The following is a 19,125-nucleotide window of genomic DNA, read 5'->3' as shown; positions in this document are numbered from 1 at the left end:
CAAGTTAGCAAACCAGCTGGAGCCCTGGCTGGAGATCATTTACTCAGTACATCTTAGCTAGGGAACTGATAGTTATAAACAGTGGCGTTGCATGCACCCCTGCGAGGCTCAGAGCTTTAGAGGGCCCTCACCCCCCAAAAATATCCAATTGTCGGTATTTCTAAATACCCCAGTACACAGTAGCTATATATGATATATCACCCAAGTCTAACTAACACACACACACACAAGCCAGGTGATACCACACACACACACACACACACAAGCCAGGTGATACCACACACACACACACACGCCAGGTGATACCACAAGCACACACACACGCACACAAGCCAGGTGATACCACACACACACACACAAGCCAGGTGATAACACACACACACACACACACACACACACACACACACACAAGCCAGGTGATACCACAAGCACACACACACAAGCTAGGTGATACCACACACACACACACACAAGCCAGGTGATACCACAAGCACACACACACAAGCTAGGTGATACCACACACACACACACACACACACACACAAGCTAGGTGATACCACACACAAGCTAGGTGATATGTCATATTACCACAAACACACACACACACACACACACACACACACACACACACTAGGTGATACCACACACACACACACACACACACAAGCCAGGTGATACCACACACACACAAAAGCCAGGTGATATGTCATATTACCACATAAACACACACACACACACAGTACTCACATGACCGAGCCTGGACAGTGACCTGCAGGAAGCAGAGTCACCACAAGTTCTTCTCTCTGTGGACACACACAGTCATCAAAGAGTCAGTCATATAGCAAACTAACAGCGATCAGCCCTTATATGACCCTATATGTGTTGTAATGATGACCCAGTGTCGTACCTCTCCTGAAGCCTCATCTATTAAAGTGATTAGTGTGGGACTCTCCAGTTCCAAAGCAACCTGGACAAACAGAAAGCACATTAAATTACACAAAGCTTACCTAGCAATACGTCCATAACTAGTGTTCAGTATTCAGAATGATTTTTCACAATCAACTACTTACTATGTGATCTTCCCAGAAGGCATATTTTGGGTTGCTCAGCAACAGTTCCTTAGTTACAAATGAACAGTACAGTTTGACTGTCAGACTGGAACAAATGAACACAGACAGTAACGTTAGAGCATCAGTTAGCTTTGAAACAGTTTCACTGAACTTTCAGACCATCAAAATAAAACGTTGTGAAATCACCTGAATTTCAACTTTCTTTTCAACAGGGGCCCCTTCAGTCCCTTCATGTGATCTGCAGAAAAATACATGATGTAAGTAGCTAACGTTAGTTAGTTACATGTCTTACTGTGTAACAGTTAACGTTAGAGCACATCCTGGCTAGTTATCTTTAGCTAGCTAACTGCTGTTTGGTTCACTGTACCTCAGAGTTTCTTTACCTTTATGACAGTGAGATAAAAAATAAGCCCTTGCATGTAGATTCTCCCTGTCGAAACGGTCCAGAGACATGTTGGGATACTCCTTCATACGACCAGCGAACGAACTCATTTTGATTGAAGATTAGCTCCAGTATTTTCTAAACGACCGACCCACTCGTTTGACTGCTGCTAGGTGACATGTCGGCGCATTTTGGTCGGGGATACTTGAATAGCTAACGTTAGCTAAGACACCTAGTGGATGGGAGCCAAAACTAAACGATACCACGGCCAGCATTGTATCTGCATTTTACCTGCTCACTATAACTACAACGTTGCTAGCAGTAGTCAGTTACAAAAACAACACCTTGTTGAAGAAGGATGGAAGGAAGGAAGGAAGGAAGGTAGGTTTGGGTTGCTAGGTAACTAAAGACAACCGTCCTCATCACCAACTCTTGGGACTGTGAGTCTTGCCCCGTTCAGCTGTAAGTAACATGTGGTATTAGCTACTTAATCAAATGGAGATAAAATGTATAGCTAGCTAGCCAGATTCAGTCTATTTTCAGAACTGTGACTTGTATATTATATCTACCGTAGCCTGAAGCTAGTGCTAGCAACTTTCATTCAAATATTAGCTAGCTAGCTAGCCAGATTCAGTCTATTTTCAGAACTGTGACTTGTATATTATATCTACCGTAGCCTGAAGCTAGTGCTAGCAACTTTCATTCAAATATTAGCTAGCTAGCTAGCCAGATTCAGTCTATTTTCAGAACTGTGACTTGTATATTATATCTACCGTAGCCTGAAGCTAGTGCTAGCAACTTTCATTCAAATATTAGCTAGCTAGCTACTGTACGTTTGGCAACGTTAGTGTCAACTGTGCAAATTACATTTGATTGGTTTCGGGCACGAATATTAAAACTGAAATCAGCTTAAGAAATATGTAGATAAAATGTTTTCGGTAATAAGATGGTTAGTGTGTAAGAATTAAGAGAGGAGTTCTGCCTGCTCTCCTCTCTACAATGTCCTGTACCGAGACTGGCTATCTGACAAGTGACAGGCAGACCCACCTGCTGCACCAATCTGTTCTCTACCCCCCAGGACAGGAGGATGGAGAGAAACAGAAAATCAGGATCCCCCTACCCATATAACCTACTATGTAATTGCCATTCTTTTAAAATGGTGTTTTATTGTTTATTTACTTTTCCTATATGTATTTCCGTGTCCATGAATGTCATGTCAGTATATAGAGATTCTTGAACTTGTCTAACTGAGCCCACTATTTGCTCCTGTAGGTCGCCTGTGGACATCCTCTCTGCAGCACAATGTCTTGTGCAGCCTACTTAGATGGCAACGCAACGCCAAAGTCCATGAGCAGAGCCAAACAATGGACTGACGAGGTGGAGAACTTATACCGATTCCAACAGGCAGGCTACAGAGATGAACTGGAATACAAACAAGTAAAGCAAGTTGACTTGGTAAACAACTTTAAATGAATCCCTATCACTGGCTAAAAGCATTGACAGTTGGTTTACTACAAGATGAATGTGTCACTATGGCATTGCTTCTTTGTCTCAGATCGACAGGTGGCCTGAGACTGGGTTTGTAAAGAAGCTTCAGCGTCGAGACAACACATTCTATTACTACAACAGAAAAAGAGAATGTGAAGACAGGGAAGTCCATAAAGTGAAGGTCTATGCATATTAAGTCAGGAAGTGTCCAGCGATCTCTCTTTTCCATTTTGAATATCTTTTGACATGTTTTTGAAGAAGACGTCTGTAGGAAGGAAGGCAACACCATCCCAGCTGTGGAATGTAGACCAGTTCACTGAATAAAGGCTGTGAGGCTGAAGCTGTCTGATGTGTGATCCTGTGAGGGAAGGGTATGTGTGTGTTATAAAGGGTCCTTTTGATGAATGTTTTGTTGTGGATCCAGATGAACTATTGAACTGTGTGAGAGGGGATTATGGACTGGGGCTATCACACCCTCATCATGTGATATTGTGACGTTAGTATGAGAACTGGGATCACCGTCAACAAAATGAAATACCTAAAGTCTGACCCCGTAACGGGGATATTCACATATACCATTACACTAACTAGGATTCACATATACCAGTACACTAACTAGGATTCACATACCAGTACACTAACTAGGATTCACATACCAGTACACTAACTAGGATTCACATATACTAGTACACTAACTAGGATTCACATACCAGTACACTAACTAGGATTCACATATACCAGTACACTAACTAGGATTCACATATACCAGTACACTAACTAGGATTCACATATACCAGTACACTAACTAGGATTCACATATACCAGTACACTAACTAGGATTCACAAATACTAGTACACTAACTAGGATTCACATACCAGTACACTAACTAGGATTCACATATACCAGTACACTAACTAGGATTCACATATACCAGTACACTAACTAGGATTCACATATACCAGTACACTAACTAGGATTCACATATACCAGTACACTAACTAGGATTCACATATACCAGTACACTAACTAGGATTCACATATACCAATACACTAACTAGGATTCACATATACCAGTACACTAACTAGGATTCACATATACCAGTACACTAACTAGGATTCACATATACTAGTACACTAACTAGGATTCACATATACCAGTACTCCAACTAAAACATAGAGCTGCTGAGCACATATTCTGCTGCATGACATTCATGGTTATTCTATAAACACACATTTCTATATGAATGTTGTGTGAAGGTGCCTCCTCCTGGATACTCCTGTGGGGGATATGGGGCCCAGTTAGAATGGACTGAGAGCTGAACTGGTATGACAGTTAGCAGGTGGGTAAAACAATACAACTATTTGGCTTAAGTATTGGTCCTGATGAATATACTTACAAGTCTCCAATGATGAATTCATATGATATGAAGATAATGACTGGACTTTCCAGTGGTGTAAAGTACTTCAGTAAAATTACTTGAAACTACTACTGAAGTAGTTTTTCTGGGTATCTGTACTTTACTATTTATATTTTTCACAACTTTTACTTCACTACATACCTAAAGAAAATATTGTACTTTTTATTCTATACATTTTCCCTGATAACCCAAAGCACTCTTTACATTTTGAATGCTTAGCAGAACAGGAAAATTGTGAAATTTACACACTTATCAAGAGATCGCGTGGGTATCCCTACTGCGTATGTTCTGGCAGACTCACTAAACACAAATGCATGTTTTGTAAATAAAAATAGTGTTGGAGTGTGCCCCTGGCTATCCATACATTTTCAAAACAAGAAAATGGTGCCGTCTGCTTTGCTTAGTATAAGGAATTTGAAATGATTTATACTTTTACTTTTGATATTTAAGTATATTTTAGCAATGAAATTTACTTTTGATACTTAAGTATATTTAAAACCAAATACTTTTAGACTTTTACTCAAGTAGTATTTTACTGGGTGACTTTCACTTTTACTTAAGGTATTAAGGTATCTATACTTTTACTCAAGTATGACAATTGGGTACTTTGGATTTCAACAAACATTACTGCAGAATGGTGTCCCTAAAAAAAGGTTTGCATTAATCACCACTCATCAACTCAATTAAAACAGACCCATTAATAATGCATGTGAAATATGTTGATTTAGTACACTGTATTGAATAATGGCAAATCTTTCTTTGCTGAAACGTGTATCTGCGTAATAACCCACGTTCCCTTTAAGAGTACTGTCACGTTCCCTTTAAGCCGCCAGGCTGTAATTTCTAGTTGACCCGATCAGAATCATTTCGCTCCTGGAAGTTTTGGAGACACTGAATAACTGACAAGTAGTTGACACATATTCATCTGAAACACAACCTTTTATTATGCTCTGACACGTAAGTACATTGAAACAAAGTAGACGTTTGGTTGAACCTTTGAACTCGGTGTTTTCGGCAGACGGTTGGAGCCGTTCTGGTAGTATTATTGTTAGCGGACATGCTATCAGTAACAACCCGCCGTTAAGGTTAGATAAGCAGCCTTACTAGCTAGCTTGCTAGCCGTCTAACATTAAGCTCCTAGATATGTTCTGGGACCTTTTGATAAGTGTCTGAAATCAATGTTAAATTAACATCTGTGAGGTCAGCGCCCAAGATAGCTAAGCTAGCTAGCAAGCCTAACGACGACCAGCTGTTACCGACTGTTTTGCTGTAGCTAGCCGGTTCCGGTATGTCGGGGCTCCCTGCCGCCGGTATGAATTATTTAACCTTCTTCTTTGATGAGGTTTAACGGCTGTTGACATCCAATAAATGCTGTATTACTGCCACCAACTAGACTGGAGTATAACTCCATTATACTTTGCCTGGAAAACCAAATTAAATAAGCAAATAACGTTACCCTACTATCAATTCAGATTGTATTTGTCACATGCGCCGATGTTTTTTAATTTTTTAAATGCAATAAAATAACAATAACGAGGCTATATACAGGGGGTACCGGTACAGAGTCAATGTGGAGGCTATATACAGGGGGTACCGGTACAGAGTCAATGTGGAGGCTATATACAGGGGGTACCGGTACAGAGTCAATGTGGAGGCTATATACAGGGGGTACCGGTACAGAGTCAATGTGGAGGCTATATACAGGGGGTACCGGTACAGAGTCAATGTGGAGGCTATATACAGGGGGTACCGGTACAGAGTCAATGTGGAGGCTATATACAGGGGGTACCGGTACAGAGTCAATGTGGAGGCTATATACAGGGGGTACCGGTACAGAGTCAATGTGGAGTCTATATACAGGAGGTACCGGTACCGAGTCAGTGTGGAGGCTATATACAGGGGGTACCGGTACAGAGTCAGTGTGGAGGCTATATACAGGGGGTACCGGTACAGAGTCAATGTGGAGGTTATATACAGGGTATTACGGTACAGAGTCAATGTGGAGGCTATATACAGGGGGTACCGGTACAGAGTCAATGTGGAGGCTATATACAGGGGGTACCGGTACAGAGTCAATGTGGAGGCTATATACAGGGGGTACCGGTATAGAGTCAATGTGGAGGCTATATACAGGGGGTACCGGTACAGAGTCAATGTGGAGGCTATATACAGGGGGTACCGGTACAAAGTCAATGTGCAGGGGTACAGGTTAGTTGAGGTAATTTGTACATGTAGGTAGGGGTAAAGTGACTTATGCATAGATAATAAACAGCGAGTAGCAGCGGTTGGGGCTGCGGGGAGCCCGGCGGCGGGGGCCCGGCGGTTGGGGCGGCGGGGGGCCCGGCGGTTGGGGCGGCGGGGGGCCCGGCGGTTGGAGCTGACAGGGTAAAAATCTGTCGTTCTGCCCCTGAACAAGTTAACCTACTGTTCCCCGGTAGGCCATCATTGTAAATAAGAATTTGTTCTTAACAGACTTGCCTGGTTAAATAAAGGTTCAAATATAATAATAAAATGTTTGTAACTAGCAAGGCCATTTAGACTCCAGTTGGGTGATTTGCTGTTGTTTTCAGTGTAGCTGTTCACATGATCCCATGCAGCAGCTCTTAGGGTTATGATGTGTTATGGAGCCCAGGCTGAAATGGAGCTGGAGGCTAGAGAGAAGCAGCTCGTTCCCATGTCATAATGGACCTCTTGTTCCTGTGGCTTTGGAGCACAAAGCTGCCTCAGGAATTCTGCCTTTTCACCCAGAATGTTGTTGCAACAGGAAACCTGGCCTAGAATGGTCTTCTACACCGTGCAGTAACATACTTCTGGGGTAGAGCTGGGCTAGAGCAGAGCTGGGGCTAGAGCTGGGGCTAGAGCAGGGGCTAGAGCTGGGGCTAGAGCTGGGGCTAGAGCTGGGGCTAGAGCTGGGGCTAGAGCTGGGGCTAGAGCTGGGCTAGAGCTGGGCTAGAGCAGGGGCTAGAGCAGGGGCTAGAGCAGGGGCTAGAGCAGGGGCTAGAGCTGGGGTAGAGCAGGGCTAGAGCTGGGGCTAGAGCTGGGGCTAGAGCTGGGCTAGGGAGGAGAAGGATGCAGGAGGAGAAAGGAGGAGGAGGAGGAGAGGGTTGAAGAGGGGGAGGGAGGAGAAGGATGAAGGGGGGGAAGGAGAAGGATGAAGAGGGGGAGGGAGGAGAAGGATGAAGGGGGGGAAGGAGAAGGATGAAGAGGGGAGGGAGGAGAAGGATGAAGAGGGGAGGGAGGAGAAGGATGAAGGGGGGAGGGAGGAGAAGGATGCAGGAGGAGAGGGATACAGGAGGAGAAAAGAGGAGGAGAGGGAGGCCCAGGTGGACCTCTAGTACTACACACTATGGACTTGTGGAGTTCTGAGATTTTTTCACAGGTGGAAGCAGTTTGACATTAGTTCAAACTTTCCTCTGATAGGCCAGGTGGAAGTAGAACTATTGTCAAACTTTCCTCTGATAGGCCAGGTGGAAGTAGTTAGAACTATTGTCAAACTTTCCTCTGATAGGCTAGGACCTAGCCTAGCCGCAAGGTGGAAGTTCCACCATATTGCCTAGACCCATTCAGTCATCTGGGATCTCCACTAGTGTCTAGGGGGGCGATTTGGGATTGGGCTGGGGACAGAGATGAGAGTGCGAAGGGGAAGAGTGGGTATCAAGGAAAGAGAGGAGGTAATGGAATAGGGGGAATCAGAAAGGGAGAGGGAGTGTTTTAGCCAGTCCCTTTATGGGGTAATGGAATAGGGGGAATCAGAAAGGGAAGAGGGAGAGGGAGTGTTTTAGCCAGTCCCTTTATGGGGTAATGGAATAGGGGGAATCAGAAAGGGAGAGGGAGTGTTTTAGCCAGTCCCTTTATGGGGTAATGGAATAGGGGGAATCAGAAAGGGAAGAGGGAGTGTTTTAGCCAGTCCCTTTATGGGGTAATGGAATAGGGGGAATCAGAAAGGGAAGTGGAAGTGTTTTAGCCAGTCCCTTTATGGGGTAATGGAATAGGGGGAATCAGAAAGGGGAGAGGGAGTGTTTTAGCCAGTCCCTTTATGGGGTAATGGAATAGGGGGAATAAGAAAGGGAAGTGGGAGAGGGAGTGTTTTAGCCAGTCCCTTTATGGGGTAATGGAATAGGGGGAATCAGAAAGGGAAGAGGAAGTGTTTTAGCCAGTCCCTTTATGGGGTAATGGAATAGGGGGAATCAGAAAGGGGAGAGGGAGTGTTTTAGCCAGTCCCTTTATGGGGTAATGGAATAGGGGGAATCAGAAAGGGAAGAGGGAGAGGGAGTGTTTTAGCCAGTCCCTTTATAGGGTAATGGAATAGGGGGAATCAGAAAGGGAAGAGGGAGAGGGAGTGTTTTAGCCAGTCCCTTTATAGGGTAATGGAATAGGGGGAATCAGAAAGGGAAGAGGGAGAGGGAGTGTTTTAGCCAGTCCCTTTATGGGGTAATGGAATAGGGGGAATAAGAAAGGGAAGTGGGAGAGGGAGTGTTTTAGCCAGTCCCTTTATAGGGTGAGGGACAGGCTATTAACTTCCCTCTCCTCTTCCTCCCACCCTTCAGGTCAGGCATCTGGTTGGCTGGCCCTGCTTCCTGTCCGGTAAGGCCTGCCCCTGTGGAGGTACTAGCATGCAGTTCCTCTGTGTGTCCATGGGGTGGAGCTGCTGAGCCATGGATGACTTCACTACCAATGATTTCACCTCCAGAACATATGGCACCAGCGGCCATGACAACAGACTGCTGTTTGGAGAAACCTCTGCTCGGGTACGCCTGCCGTGTGTGTGTGTGTGTGTGTGTGTGTGTGTGTGTGTAACCACTGACCCTCCCTCTAAACACTAATCAACAATAACAGTATATAACCCTAATGGCTCTATGTCTCTCTAACCACTGACCCTCCCTCTAAATACTTATCATCAATAACAGTATATTACCCTAACCCTAATGGCTCTATGTCTCTCTAACCTCTGACCCTCCCTCTAAACACTAATCATCAATAACAGTATATAACCCTAATGGCTCTATGTCTCTCTAACCACTGACCCTCCCTCTAAACACTTATCAATAACAGTATGATGCTTTTACAAGTCACCTCACTGTGATGGTGAATTTGAAGGAAGAAGTTCACCAGCAGGTTGAAGCAGTGGAGAACATGGTAGTTCTGGATGCTGCTCCAAAGCCCAACACAATGACATGGACGGTACTTTCTAAGGTGTTGATTCCTTCAGAACACCCAGAGACCATCTGACAGCTCATTCAGAGGCCTGTACAGTGGGGGGGAAAGTATTTGATCCCCTTCTGATTTTGTACATTTGCCCACTGACAAAGAAAGGATCAGTCTATAATTTTAATGGTAGGTTTATTTGAACATTGAGAGACAGAATAACAACAAAAATATCCAGAAAAACTCATGTTAAAAATGTTATAAAATTATTTGCATGTTAATGAGGATAAATAAACCTACCATTAAAATTATAGACTGATCATTTCTTTATCAGTGGGCAAACGTACAAAATCAGCAGGGGATCAAATACTTTTTTCCCTCACTGTACTACCCACCACTGCAACCTGTATGCTCTCGTTGGTTGGCCCTCGCTTCATATTCGTCGCCAAACCCACTGGCTCCAGGTCATCTATAAGTCTTTGCTAGGTAAAGCCCCGCCTTATCTCAGCTCACTGGTCACCATAGCAGCACGCGCTCCAGCAGGTATATCTCACTGAATCTAGGACCAGTTTCAAATAACTCTGAACCTAGGACCAGTTTCAAATAACTCTGAGCCTAGGACCTGTTTCAAATAACTCTGAACCTAGGCCATAGGCCCCGTTTCAAATAACTCTGAATCTAGGACCTGTTTCAAATAACTCTGAATCTAGGACCTGTTTCAAATAACTCTGAATCTAGGACCTGTTTCAAATAACTCTGAATCTAGGACCTGTTTCAAATAACTCTGAACCGAGGCCATAGGCCCCGTTTCAAATAACTCTGAACCTTGGACCTGTTTCAAATAACTCTGAACCTAGGACATAGGACCTGTTTCAAATAACTCTGAATCTAGGACCTGTTTCAAATAACTCTGAATCTAGGACCTGTTTCAAATAACTCTGAATCTAGGACCTGTTTCAAATAACTCTGAATCTAGGACCTGTTTCAAATAACTCTGAACCTAGGACCAGTTTCAAATAACTCTGAACCTAGGACCTGTTTCAAATAACTCTGAACCTAGGACCTGTTTCAAATAACTCTGAACCTAGGACCCGTTTCAAATGAACACTTTTACACTCAACATGGTCACTTTATATGTGGCTCTGCTCCGGAATGGGGAAAATATCCTTTTCTATTTTATTCAGCTAAATTTAATTATATTATTCTTACTATAAAATCATATCATGTAAAACAATAACGCAGGACTTATAAGCATATCGTCTGCTAAATGAACAAGTCTACAGTCTATATCATGGAGAATAGCCAGATAACATACAGTATCTAGTCTGATAAATGAACAAGTCTACAGTCTATATCATAGCCAGATAACATACAGTATCTAGTCTGATAAATGAACAAGCCTACAGTCTATATCATAGAGAATAGCCAGATAACATACAGTATCTAGTCTGATAAATGAACAAGCCTACAGTCTATATCATGGAGAATAGCCAGATAACATACAGTATCTAGTCTGATAAATGAACAAGCCTACAGTCTATATCATAGAGAATAGCCAGATAACATACAGTATCTAGTCTGATAAATGAACAAGCCTACAGTCTATATCATAGAGAATAGCCAGATAACATACAGTATCTAGTCTGATAAATGAACAAGCCTACAGTCTATATCATGGAGAATAGCCAGATAACATACAGTATCTAGTATCTAAATACATTTTCTTCATCATGTTTCTTTGAACCTAAAACCAATCATGTATTTATTGTGACGGTGTTTTATTAAATATATTCTAGACTTTTCTAAATGTAGATGTTCCAATCAGCTGCTTGTATGTGTGGAGGCCTGGAGATGCTAAACGGGGTGATTACCGGTTAGTTACCGTGAGACCGGCAGTCTTGACCCCCACAGCCCCATCTGGGCCCATACTGGGAATCTCCGGCCCGTACTGGGAATCTCCGGCCCGTACTGGGAATCTCCGGCCCGTACTGGGAATCTCCGGCCCGTACTGGGAATCTCCGGCCCGTACTGGGAATCTCCAGCCCGTACTGACCGGCAGTCTTGACCGCCACAGCGTGTGTGTTATTGTCTTGTCTCATGTAATGTCCTCTTGTCCTTGCAGGACAGAGCCATCAACCTGGCGATCGGAGGACTAACATCCCTGCTCGTTGTAGTAAGTACCCCTGGCCTGTTTCCACGTGTTGTTACAGCCTGAATGGATTCACACAATATCCCATAATAATATCCCATAATGGCAAAGTGGGATTGTGTTTTTTTTAGACATTTTTACACATTTTATAAAAAAATGAGAAGCTGAAATGTTTTGTAAGTTTTCAACCCCTTTTGTTTTGGATCCTAAATAATTTCAGGAGTAAAAATGTGCTGAACAAGTCACACAAGTTGCATGGACACACTCTGTACAGTAATACTGTTAACTTCTATGGGCTAGTGGGACGCAAGCGTCCCACCCCTGGTACACCCGATCAACAGCAGGTGAAATATCAAGGGCGCCAAATTTGAAAACAATTAAATGTCATCATTCAAATTTCTCAAACATACAACTATCTTACACCCTTTGAAAGATAAACATCTCCTTAATCTAACCACGTTGTCCGATTTCAAAAAGGCTTTACGGCGAAAGCATAAAGTTAGATTATGTTAGGACAGTACATTGAAAATAGCTGTGTGTAATGTTTTGTCACTGCAAAGACAGGCGTCACCAAAAGCAGAAAACCAGCTAAAATGATGCACTAACCTTTGACAATCTTCATCAGATGACACTCCTAGGACATTATGTTAGAACAAAAAATGCATGTATTGTCTATCAAGTTCATATTTATATCCAAAAACAGCATTTTACAATGGCGTTGATGTTGAGAAAATATTTTCCCTCCAATACCGCCAGTCAATCAGCACAACAAATTAAATAATTACTATTCGAAACCATTGGTAAAATATTATATTGTCATTCAAAGAATTATAGATTAACATCTCGTGAACGCAACCGGATTGCCAGATTTAAAAATAACTTTACTGGGAAATCACACTTTGCAATAAACGAGGTCCTGTGCTCAGAAAAATAGGCTTGGCGATACAGACTAGGCGCCATGTTGGAGAGATCTAAAATTCAAAATACTATGTAAATAATCCCTTACCTTTGATTATCTTCATCAGAAGGCACTACCAGGAATCCCAGGTCCATAACAAATGTAGTTTTGTTCGAAAAAGCTCATAATTTATGTCCAAAAAGCTCCGTGTTGTTAGCGCGTCCTGTAGGCTACTCAAAAACATGAACGTCGCCCGCCGGACTTGTCTTCACCAAAGAGGGAAAAATATATATTTACGTTAGTTCAAACATGTCAAACATTGTATAGCATAAATCATTAGGGCCTTTTTCAATCAGAACTTCAATAATATTCAAGGCGGACGATTGCATTCTCTTTTAAAACGTATTGGAACGAGAGTACCCAAACATGCACTCGCGCGCCAGAGTAGTATTGGCCATCCGCTTATGACCAACATTCCAAGTCTCTTGTTCGGTCAGTTTTCACAGTAGAAGACTCAAACCACTTTGTAAAGACTGGTGACATCTTGTGGATGGCGTAGGAAGTGCTCAATGATTAATAAGTCCCTGTGTTTCAATGGCATAGGCTTAAAAGTAATTCAACACATCAGATACCCACTTCCTGTTAGAAATTGTCTCAGGGTTTTGACTGCCATATGAGTTCTGTTATACTTACAGACACCATTCAAACAGTTTTAGAAAATTCAGAGTGTTTTCTATCCAAATCTAGCTTCTGAGTTGGTGTAGGAGGCAGTTAAAAATGGGCACATATTTTTTTTCAAAATTCTCAATACTGACCCCTAGCCCCAACAGGTTAAACATGAATGACTACACTAGCCTAGTGGTTAGAGCGTTGTGCCAGTAACCGAAAGGTTGCTGATTGAGTCCCTGAGCTGACAAGGTAAAAATCTGTCGTTCTGCCCCTGAACAAGGCAGTTAACCCACTCTTCCTAGGTCGTCATTGTAAATAAGAATTTGTTCTTAATGGACTTGCCTAGTTACATTTAAAAAATGAATTGGGAGAGGAAATGGTAGAATGATGATTTACTGGGAAAGATGGGTTGATCTGTGGCTGTCTGCAGGGGGATCTGTGGCTGTCTGCAGTAGAGGTCGACCGATTATGATTTTTCAACACCGATACCGATTATTGGAGGGCCAAAAACCCTGATGCCGATTAAATCGGCCGATTTTATTTATTTGTAATAATGACAATTACAACAATACTGAATGAACACTTATTTTAACTTAATATAATACATCAATAAAATCAATTTAGCCTCAAATAAATAATGAAACATGTTCAATTTGGTTTAAATAATGCAAAAACAAAGTGTTGGAGAAGAAAGTAAAAGTGCAATATGTGCCATGTCAGAAAGCTAACGTTTAAGTTCCTTGCTCAGAACATGGGAACATATGAAAGCTGGTGGTTCCTTTTAACATGAGTCTTTAATATTCCCTGGTAAGAAGTTTTAGGTTGTAGTTATTATAGGAATTATAGGACTATTTCTCTCTATACGATTTGTATTTCATATACCTTTGACTATTGGATGTTCTTATAGGCACTTTAGTATTGCCAGTGTAACAGTATAGCTTCCGTCCCTCTCCTCGCTCCTACCTGGGCTCGAACCAGGAACACATCGACAACAGCCACCCTCGAAGCAGCGTTACCCATGCAGAGCAAGGGAAACAACCACTCCAAGTCTCAGAGCGAGTGTCTATCAAATCATAGACTTAATTATAACATAACACACAGAAATACGAGCCTTAGGTCATTAATATGGTCGAATCCGGAAACTATCACCTCGAAAATAAAACGTTTTTCCTGTCAGTGAAATACGGAACCGTTCCGTATTTTATCTAACGGGTGGCATCCCTAAGTCTAAATATTCCTGTTACATTGCACAACCTTCAATGTTATGTCATAATTCCGTAAAATTCTGGCAAATTAGTTCGCAACGAGCCAGGCGGCCCAAACTGTTGCATAAACCCTGACTCTGCGTACAATGAACGCAATTTCATGTTAGCAGGCAATATTAACTAAATATGCAGGTTTAAAAATATATACTTGTTTATTGATTTTAAAGAAAGGCATTGATGTTTATGGTTAGGTACATTGGTGCAACGACAGTGCTTTATTCGCAAATGCGCTTGTTAAATCAACACCCGTTTGTCGAAGTAGGCTGTGATTCGATGAGAAATTAACAGGCACCACATCGATTATAGTAATATCATCAACCATGTGTAGTTAACTAGTGATGATGTTAAGATTGATAGTTTTTTTATAAGATAAGTCTAATGCTAGCTAGCAACTTACCTTGGCTTCTTGCTGCCCTCGCGTAACAGGTAGTCAGCCTGCCATGCAGGCTCCTCGTAGAGTAAAATGTAAGGCAGGTGGTTAGAGCGTTGGACTAGTAACCGGAAGGTTGCAAAAACGAATCCCAGAACCCCCCCCTGAACAAGGCAGTTAACCCCCGTTCCTAGGCCGTCATTGAAAATAAGAATGTGTTCTTAATCTGACTTGCCGAGTTAAGTAAAGGTGTAAAAAAAAAAAATACAGATTACCGATTGTTATGAAAACTTGAAATCGGCCCTAATTAATCGTCCATTCCGATTAATCGGTCAACCTCTAGTCTGCAGGGTTAGCTGTGGCTGTCTGCAGGGGGATCTGTCTGCAGGGGGATCTGTGGCTGTCTGCAGGGGGATCTGTGGCTGTCTGCAGCGGTAGTTCTGGATGTTTCATACTGTGAGAGGTGTCTGTGCTGGTCCTGGTAGTTATGGGTGGTTTCATACTGTGAGAGGTGTCTGTGCTGGTCCTGGTAGTTATGGATGTGCTCCCTTCCATGCCCGCCCGGGCATTGAGCGGGGCTTGGTCCTCCCCACACTTGGAAAATCCCTTGGGTGCTGGGCTTCGCTCTGCTGGTGTCTAGGAGCGGGTGGGGTTGAGTGCACCCACTGACCAGATCACCCACTGATTTGAGCGGCCTTTTGTATTGTCTTGTTGTTTTAAAAAAAAATGTGATCAGTTAGGTGGTGATTGTGTTCCCTAGGTAACAGTGATCAGTTAGGTGGTGATTGTGTTCCCTAGGTAACAGTGATCAGTTCATTCGTGTTCCCCTCGTTGCCTCCCTGGCCACTCAACATCTTCTTGGCTTTCTGTATCCTGCTGACCTGCGGCTCGGCCATGGTGCTGGTGAGTACACACTGCTTTCTTTGGGTCTGAAGAGGATAAATCTCTCCCTCCTGTAGATCTTCTGGTACCGGCAGGGGGACGTGGGGCGGGGTACCGGCAGGGGGACGTGGGGCTGGGTACCGGCAGGGGGACGTGGGGTTGGGTACCGGCAGGGGGACGTGGGGTTGGGTACCGGCAGGGGGACGTGGGCTGGGGTACCGGCAGGGGGACGTGGGCTGGGGTACCGGCAGGGGGACGTGGGCGGGGTACCGGCAGGGGGACGTGGGGTGAGATTGGGTACCGGCAGGGGGACGTGGGGCGAGATTGGGTACCGGCAGGGGGACGTGGGGCGAGATTGGGTACCGGCAGGGGGACGTGGGGCGGGGTACCGGCAGGGGGACGTGGGGTGAGATTGGGTACCGGCAGGGGGACGTGGGGTGGGGTGGGGTACCCAATCCCACGTCCCCCTGCCGGTACCCCACCCCACGTCCCCCTGCCGGTACCCAATCTCATGGGTACATGCAGGGGGACTTGGGGTTGGGTACATGCAGGGGGACTTGGGGTTGGGTACATGCAGGGGGACTTGGGGTTGGGTACATGCAGGGGGACTTGGGGTTGGGTACATGCAGGGGGACTTGGGGTTGGGTACATGCAGGGGGACTTGGGGTTGGGTACATGCAGGGGGACTTGGGGTTGGGTACATGCAGGGGGACTTGGGGTTGGGTACATGCAGGGGGACTTGGGGTTGGGTACATGCAGGGGGACTTGGGGTGGGGTACATGCAAGGGGGACTTGGGGTGGGGTACATGCAAGGGGGACTTGGGGTGGGGTACCTGCAGGGGGACTTGGGGTGGGGTACCTGCAGGGGGACTTGGGGTGGGGTACCGGCAGGGGGACTTGGGGTGGGGTACATGCAGGGGGACTTGGGGTGGGGTACATGCAGGGGGACTTGGGGTGGGGTACATGCAGGGGGACTTGGGGTGGGGTACATGCAGGGGGACTTGGGGTGGGGTACATGCAGGGGGACTTGGGGTGGGGTACAGGCAGGGGGACTTGGGGTTGGGTACAGGCAGGGGGACTTGGGGTTGGGTACAGGCAGGGGGACTTGGGGTTGGGTACAGGCAGGGGGACTTGGGGTTGGGTACCGGCAGGGGGACTTGGGGTTGGGTACCGGCAGGGGACTTGGGGTTGGGTACCGGCAGGGGACTTGGGGTTGGGTACCGGCAGGGGGACTTGGGGTTGGGTACCGGCAGGGGGACTTGGGGTTGGGTACCGGCAGGGGGACTTGGGGGTGGGTACCGGCAGGGGGACTTGGGGTTGGGTACCGGCAGGGGGACTTGGGGTTGGGTACCGGCAGGGGGACTTGGGGTTGGGTACCGGCAGGGGGACTTGGGGTGGGTACCGGCAGGGGGACTTGGGGTGGGTACCTGCAGGGGTTAAGCTGAATCTCTCGGTCTTCCTCCTGTAGATTGTCTGGTACCGGCAGGGGGACTTGGATCCGAAGTTCAGAAAGTTAATCTACTACATGCTGGCCTCCATCATACTGCTGTGTCTCTGTGCTAACCTGTACTTCCACGACGTGGGCAGAGGGACGTGAGACTGGACATGCCTTACTCACCCTTACTGCCACACACGGTCACTGACTGGACTAGTGGAACCAGGTGGACTAGTGGGACCAGTTATACCAGGAGGATGGCTGACCTGCCCAGTACCAGTTCCGATGGGGGGGGGGGCCCACATTCCACACAAGCACAAAAAGGACAGACAGTTTCCAGACAAGTGACTGTTTCTACTCCACCAATCAATGGCGCTGCACAGATCATCTGACCGCTCTGCACAGCAATCACTTTAGGATTGTTCAGACCGTTTGTTGCTTTTTTTATTTAGTATTTTATGCAATAAATAATCATATCCTGTCTGGCCTGTGAGTTGTTGTCCTGCACCTCTGCCATAAGCTTTGTTGATAGCTGGCGTCTTCTTCTCAGCCACATTCTGATTGTCCCACATTTTCAGAAAAGTGTCTACACATGGTATTAAAATGTCTCTTATCCACTGTCTACTCATTGTGACCAGATTTCCTGATCCATCCTTGTGTGCAAATTATGACAGATTATTTATTTTACTTCGGCTGCGTTTAGTCAGCCTAATTCTGATGTTTCACCCTGTTATTGGCAAAAGAGTTGCTCTGATTGGTTAAAAGATGAGAATTGTGCTGCCTGTGCGTCTGCCTACCTCCAGAGGTGATCAGGAAGACCATCAGATTACAGTAGCTACGCTTCCAGTAACTTGTCCAGTGATCTGACCATCAGATTACAGTAGCTACGCTTCCATTAACTTGTCCAGTGATCTGACCATCAGTAGCTACGCTTCCATTAACTTGTCCAGTGATCAGATCATCAGTAGCTACGCTTCCATTAACTTGTCCAGTGATCAGATCATCAGTAGCTACGCTTCCATTAACTTGTCCAGTGATCTGATCATCAGATTACAGTAGCTACGCTTCCATTAACTTGTCCAGTGATCTGACCATCAGTAGCTACGCTTCCATTAACTTGTCCAGTGATCAGATCATCAGTAGCTACGCTTCCATTAACTTGTCCAGTGATCTGATCATCAGATTACAGTAGCTACGCTTCCATTAACTTGTCCAGTGATCTGACCATCAGATTACAGTAGCTGCGCATGTAACTTGCAACAGAGATTTAAAGTTAGAGGTCATATCAGGAAATTAGTCAAATTAAATATATTCATTAGGCCCTAATCTATGGAGGTCACATGACTGGGAATACAGATATGCATCGGTTGGTCACAGGTACCTTTAAAAAGAACAGGTAGGGGTGTGGATCAGGAAACCAGTCAGTATCTGGTGTCTCCACCATTTACCTCAAGCAGCGCGACACATCTCCTTCACATAGAGCTGATCAGGCTGTTGATTGGGGAATGTTGTCCCACTCCTCTTCAATGGCTGTGAGAAGTTACTGGATATTGGTGGGAACTGGAACACGCCGTTGTACATGTCGATCCAGAGCACCCTAAACATGCTCAATAGGTGACATGTCTGGTGAGTATGCAGGCCATGGAAGAACTGGGAGATTTTCAATTTCCAGGAAATGTGTACAGATCCTAGCAACATGGGGCTGTGCATTATCATGCTGAAACATGAGGTGATGGAGACTGATGAATGGCACCACAATGGGCCTCAGGATCTCCCCACGGTATCTCTGTTCATTCACCATGGGGCCCATACCATAACCCCACCTCCACCATGGGGCCCATACCATAACCCCACACCTCCACCATGGGGCCCATACCATAACCCCACCTCCACCATGGGGCCCATACCATAACCACACCTCCACCATGGGGCCCTCTGTTCACAACGTTGACA

General features: G+C 45.0%; 2 protein-coding genes and 1 long non-coding RNA gene across 19 annotated transcripts in view; 2 read left to right on the top strand and 1 right to left on the bottom strand.

Annotated features, from left to right (window-relative positions):
• The window catches only part of LOC115189842 (protein artemis), a 162,185-nt gene extending 160,598 nt beyond the window's left edge, over positions 1 to 1,587 (bottom strand). For all 17 annotated transcript variants that reach the window (XM_029748357.1, XM_029748361.1, XM_029748362.1 and 14 more), the window contains exons 1-5: positions 1,454 to 1,587; positions 1,257 to 1,308; positions 1,071 to 1,155; positions 908 to 967; positions 748 to 803 (exon numbers count right to left, since the gene is read on the bottom strand). In XM_029748357.1, coding sequence (XP_029604217.1) covers positions 748 to 803; positions 908 to 967; positions 1,071 to 1,155; positions 1,257 to 1,308; positions 1,454 to 1,562 — 362 coding nt within the window. In that variant the 5' untranslated portion in view covers positions 1,563 to 1,587. The remainder of the gene's footprint in view (positions 1 to 747; positions 804 to 907; positions 968 to 1,070; positions 1,156 to 1,256; positions 1,309 to 1,453) is intronic.
• A 269-nt stretch (positions 1,588 to 1,856) lies between these two features.
• On the top strand, positions 1,857 to 3,280 carry LOC115189851 (uncharacterized). Its single transcript, XR_003877017.1, has 3 exons — positions 1,857 to 1,914; positions 2,725 to 2,907; positions 3,008 to 3,280. It is a non-coding gene; the product is annotated as an uncharacterized LOC115189851 (long non-coding RNA).
• A 1,898-nt stretch (positions 3,281 to 5,178) lies between these two features.
• LOC115189849 (transmembrane protein 243-like) lies at positions 5,179 to 17,794 on the top strand. The gene is made up of 5 exons (XM_029748372.1): positions 5,179 to 5,316; positions 8,907 to 9,107; positions 11,627 to 11,677; positions 15,654 to 15,758; positions 17,206 to 17,794. The coding sequence occupies exons 2-5, from the start codon at positions 9,015 to 9,017 to the stop codon at positions 17,332 to 17,334; spliced, it is 378 nt and encodes a 125-aa protein (XP_029604232.1). The 5' UTR covers positions 5,179 to 5,316; positions 8,907 to 9,014; the 3' UTR covers positions 17,335 to 17,794.
• Positions 17,795 to 19,125: the final 1,331 nt, after the last annotated feature.

The sequence above is a fragment of the Salmo trutta genome, unplaced genomic scaffold (genome assembly GCF_901001165.1).
Source record: "Salmo trutta unplaced genomic scaffold, fSalTru1.1, whole genome shotgun sequence".
Classification (NCBI taxonomy): Eukaryota; Metazoa; Chordata; class Actinopteri; order Salmoniformes; family Salmonidae; genus Salmo; species Salmo trutta.
This window is presented reverse-complemented; position numbering and strand designations above follow the sequence as displayed.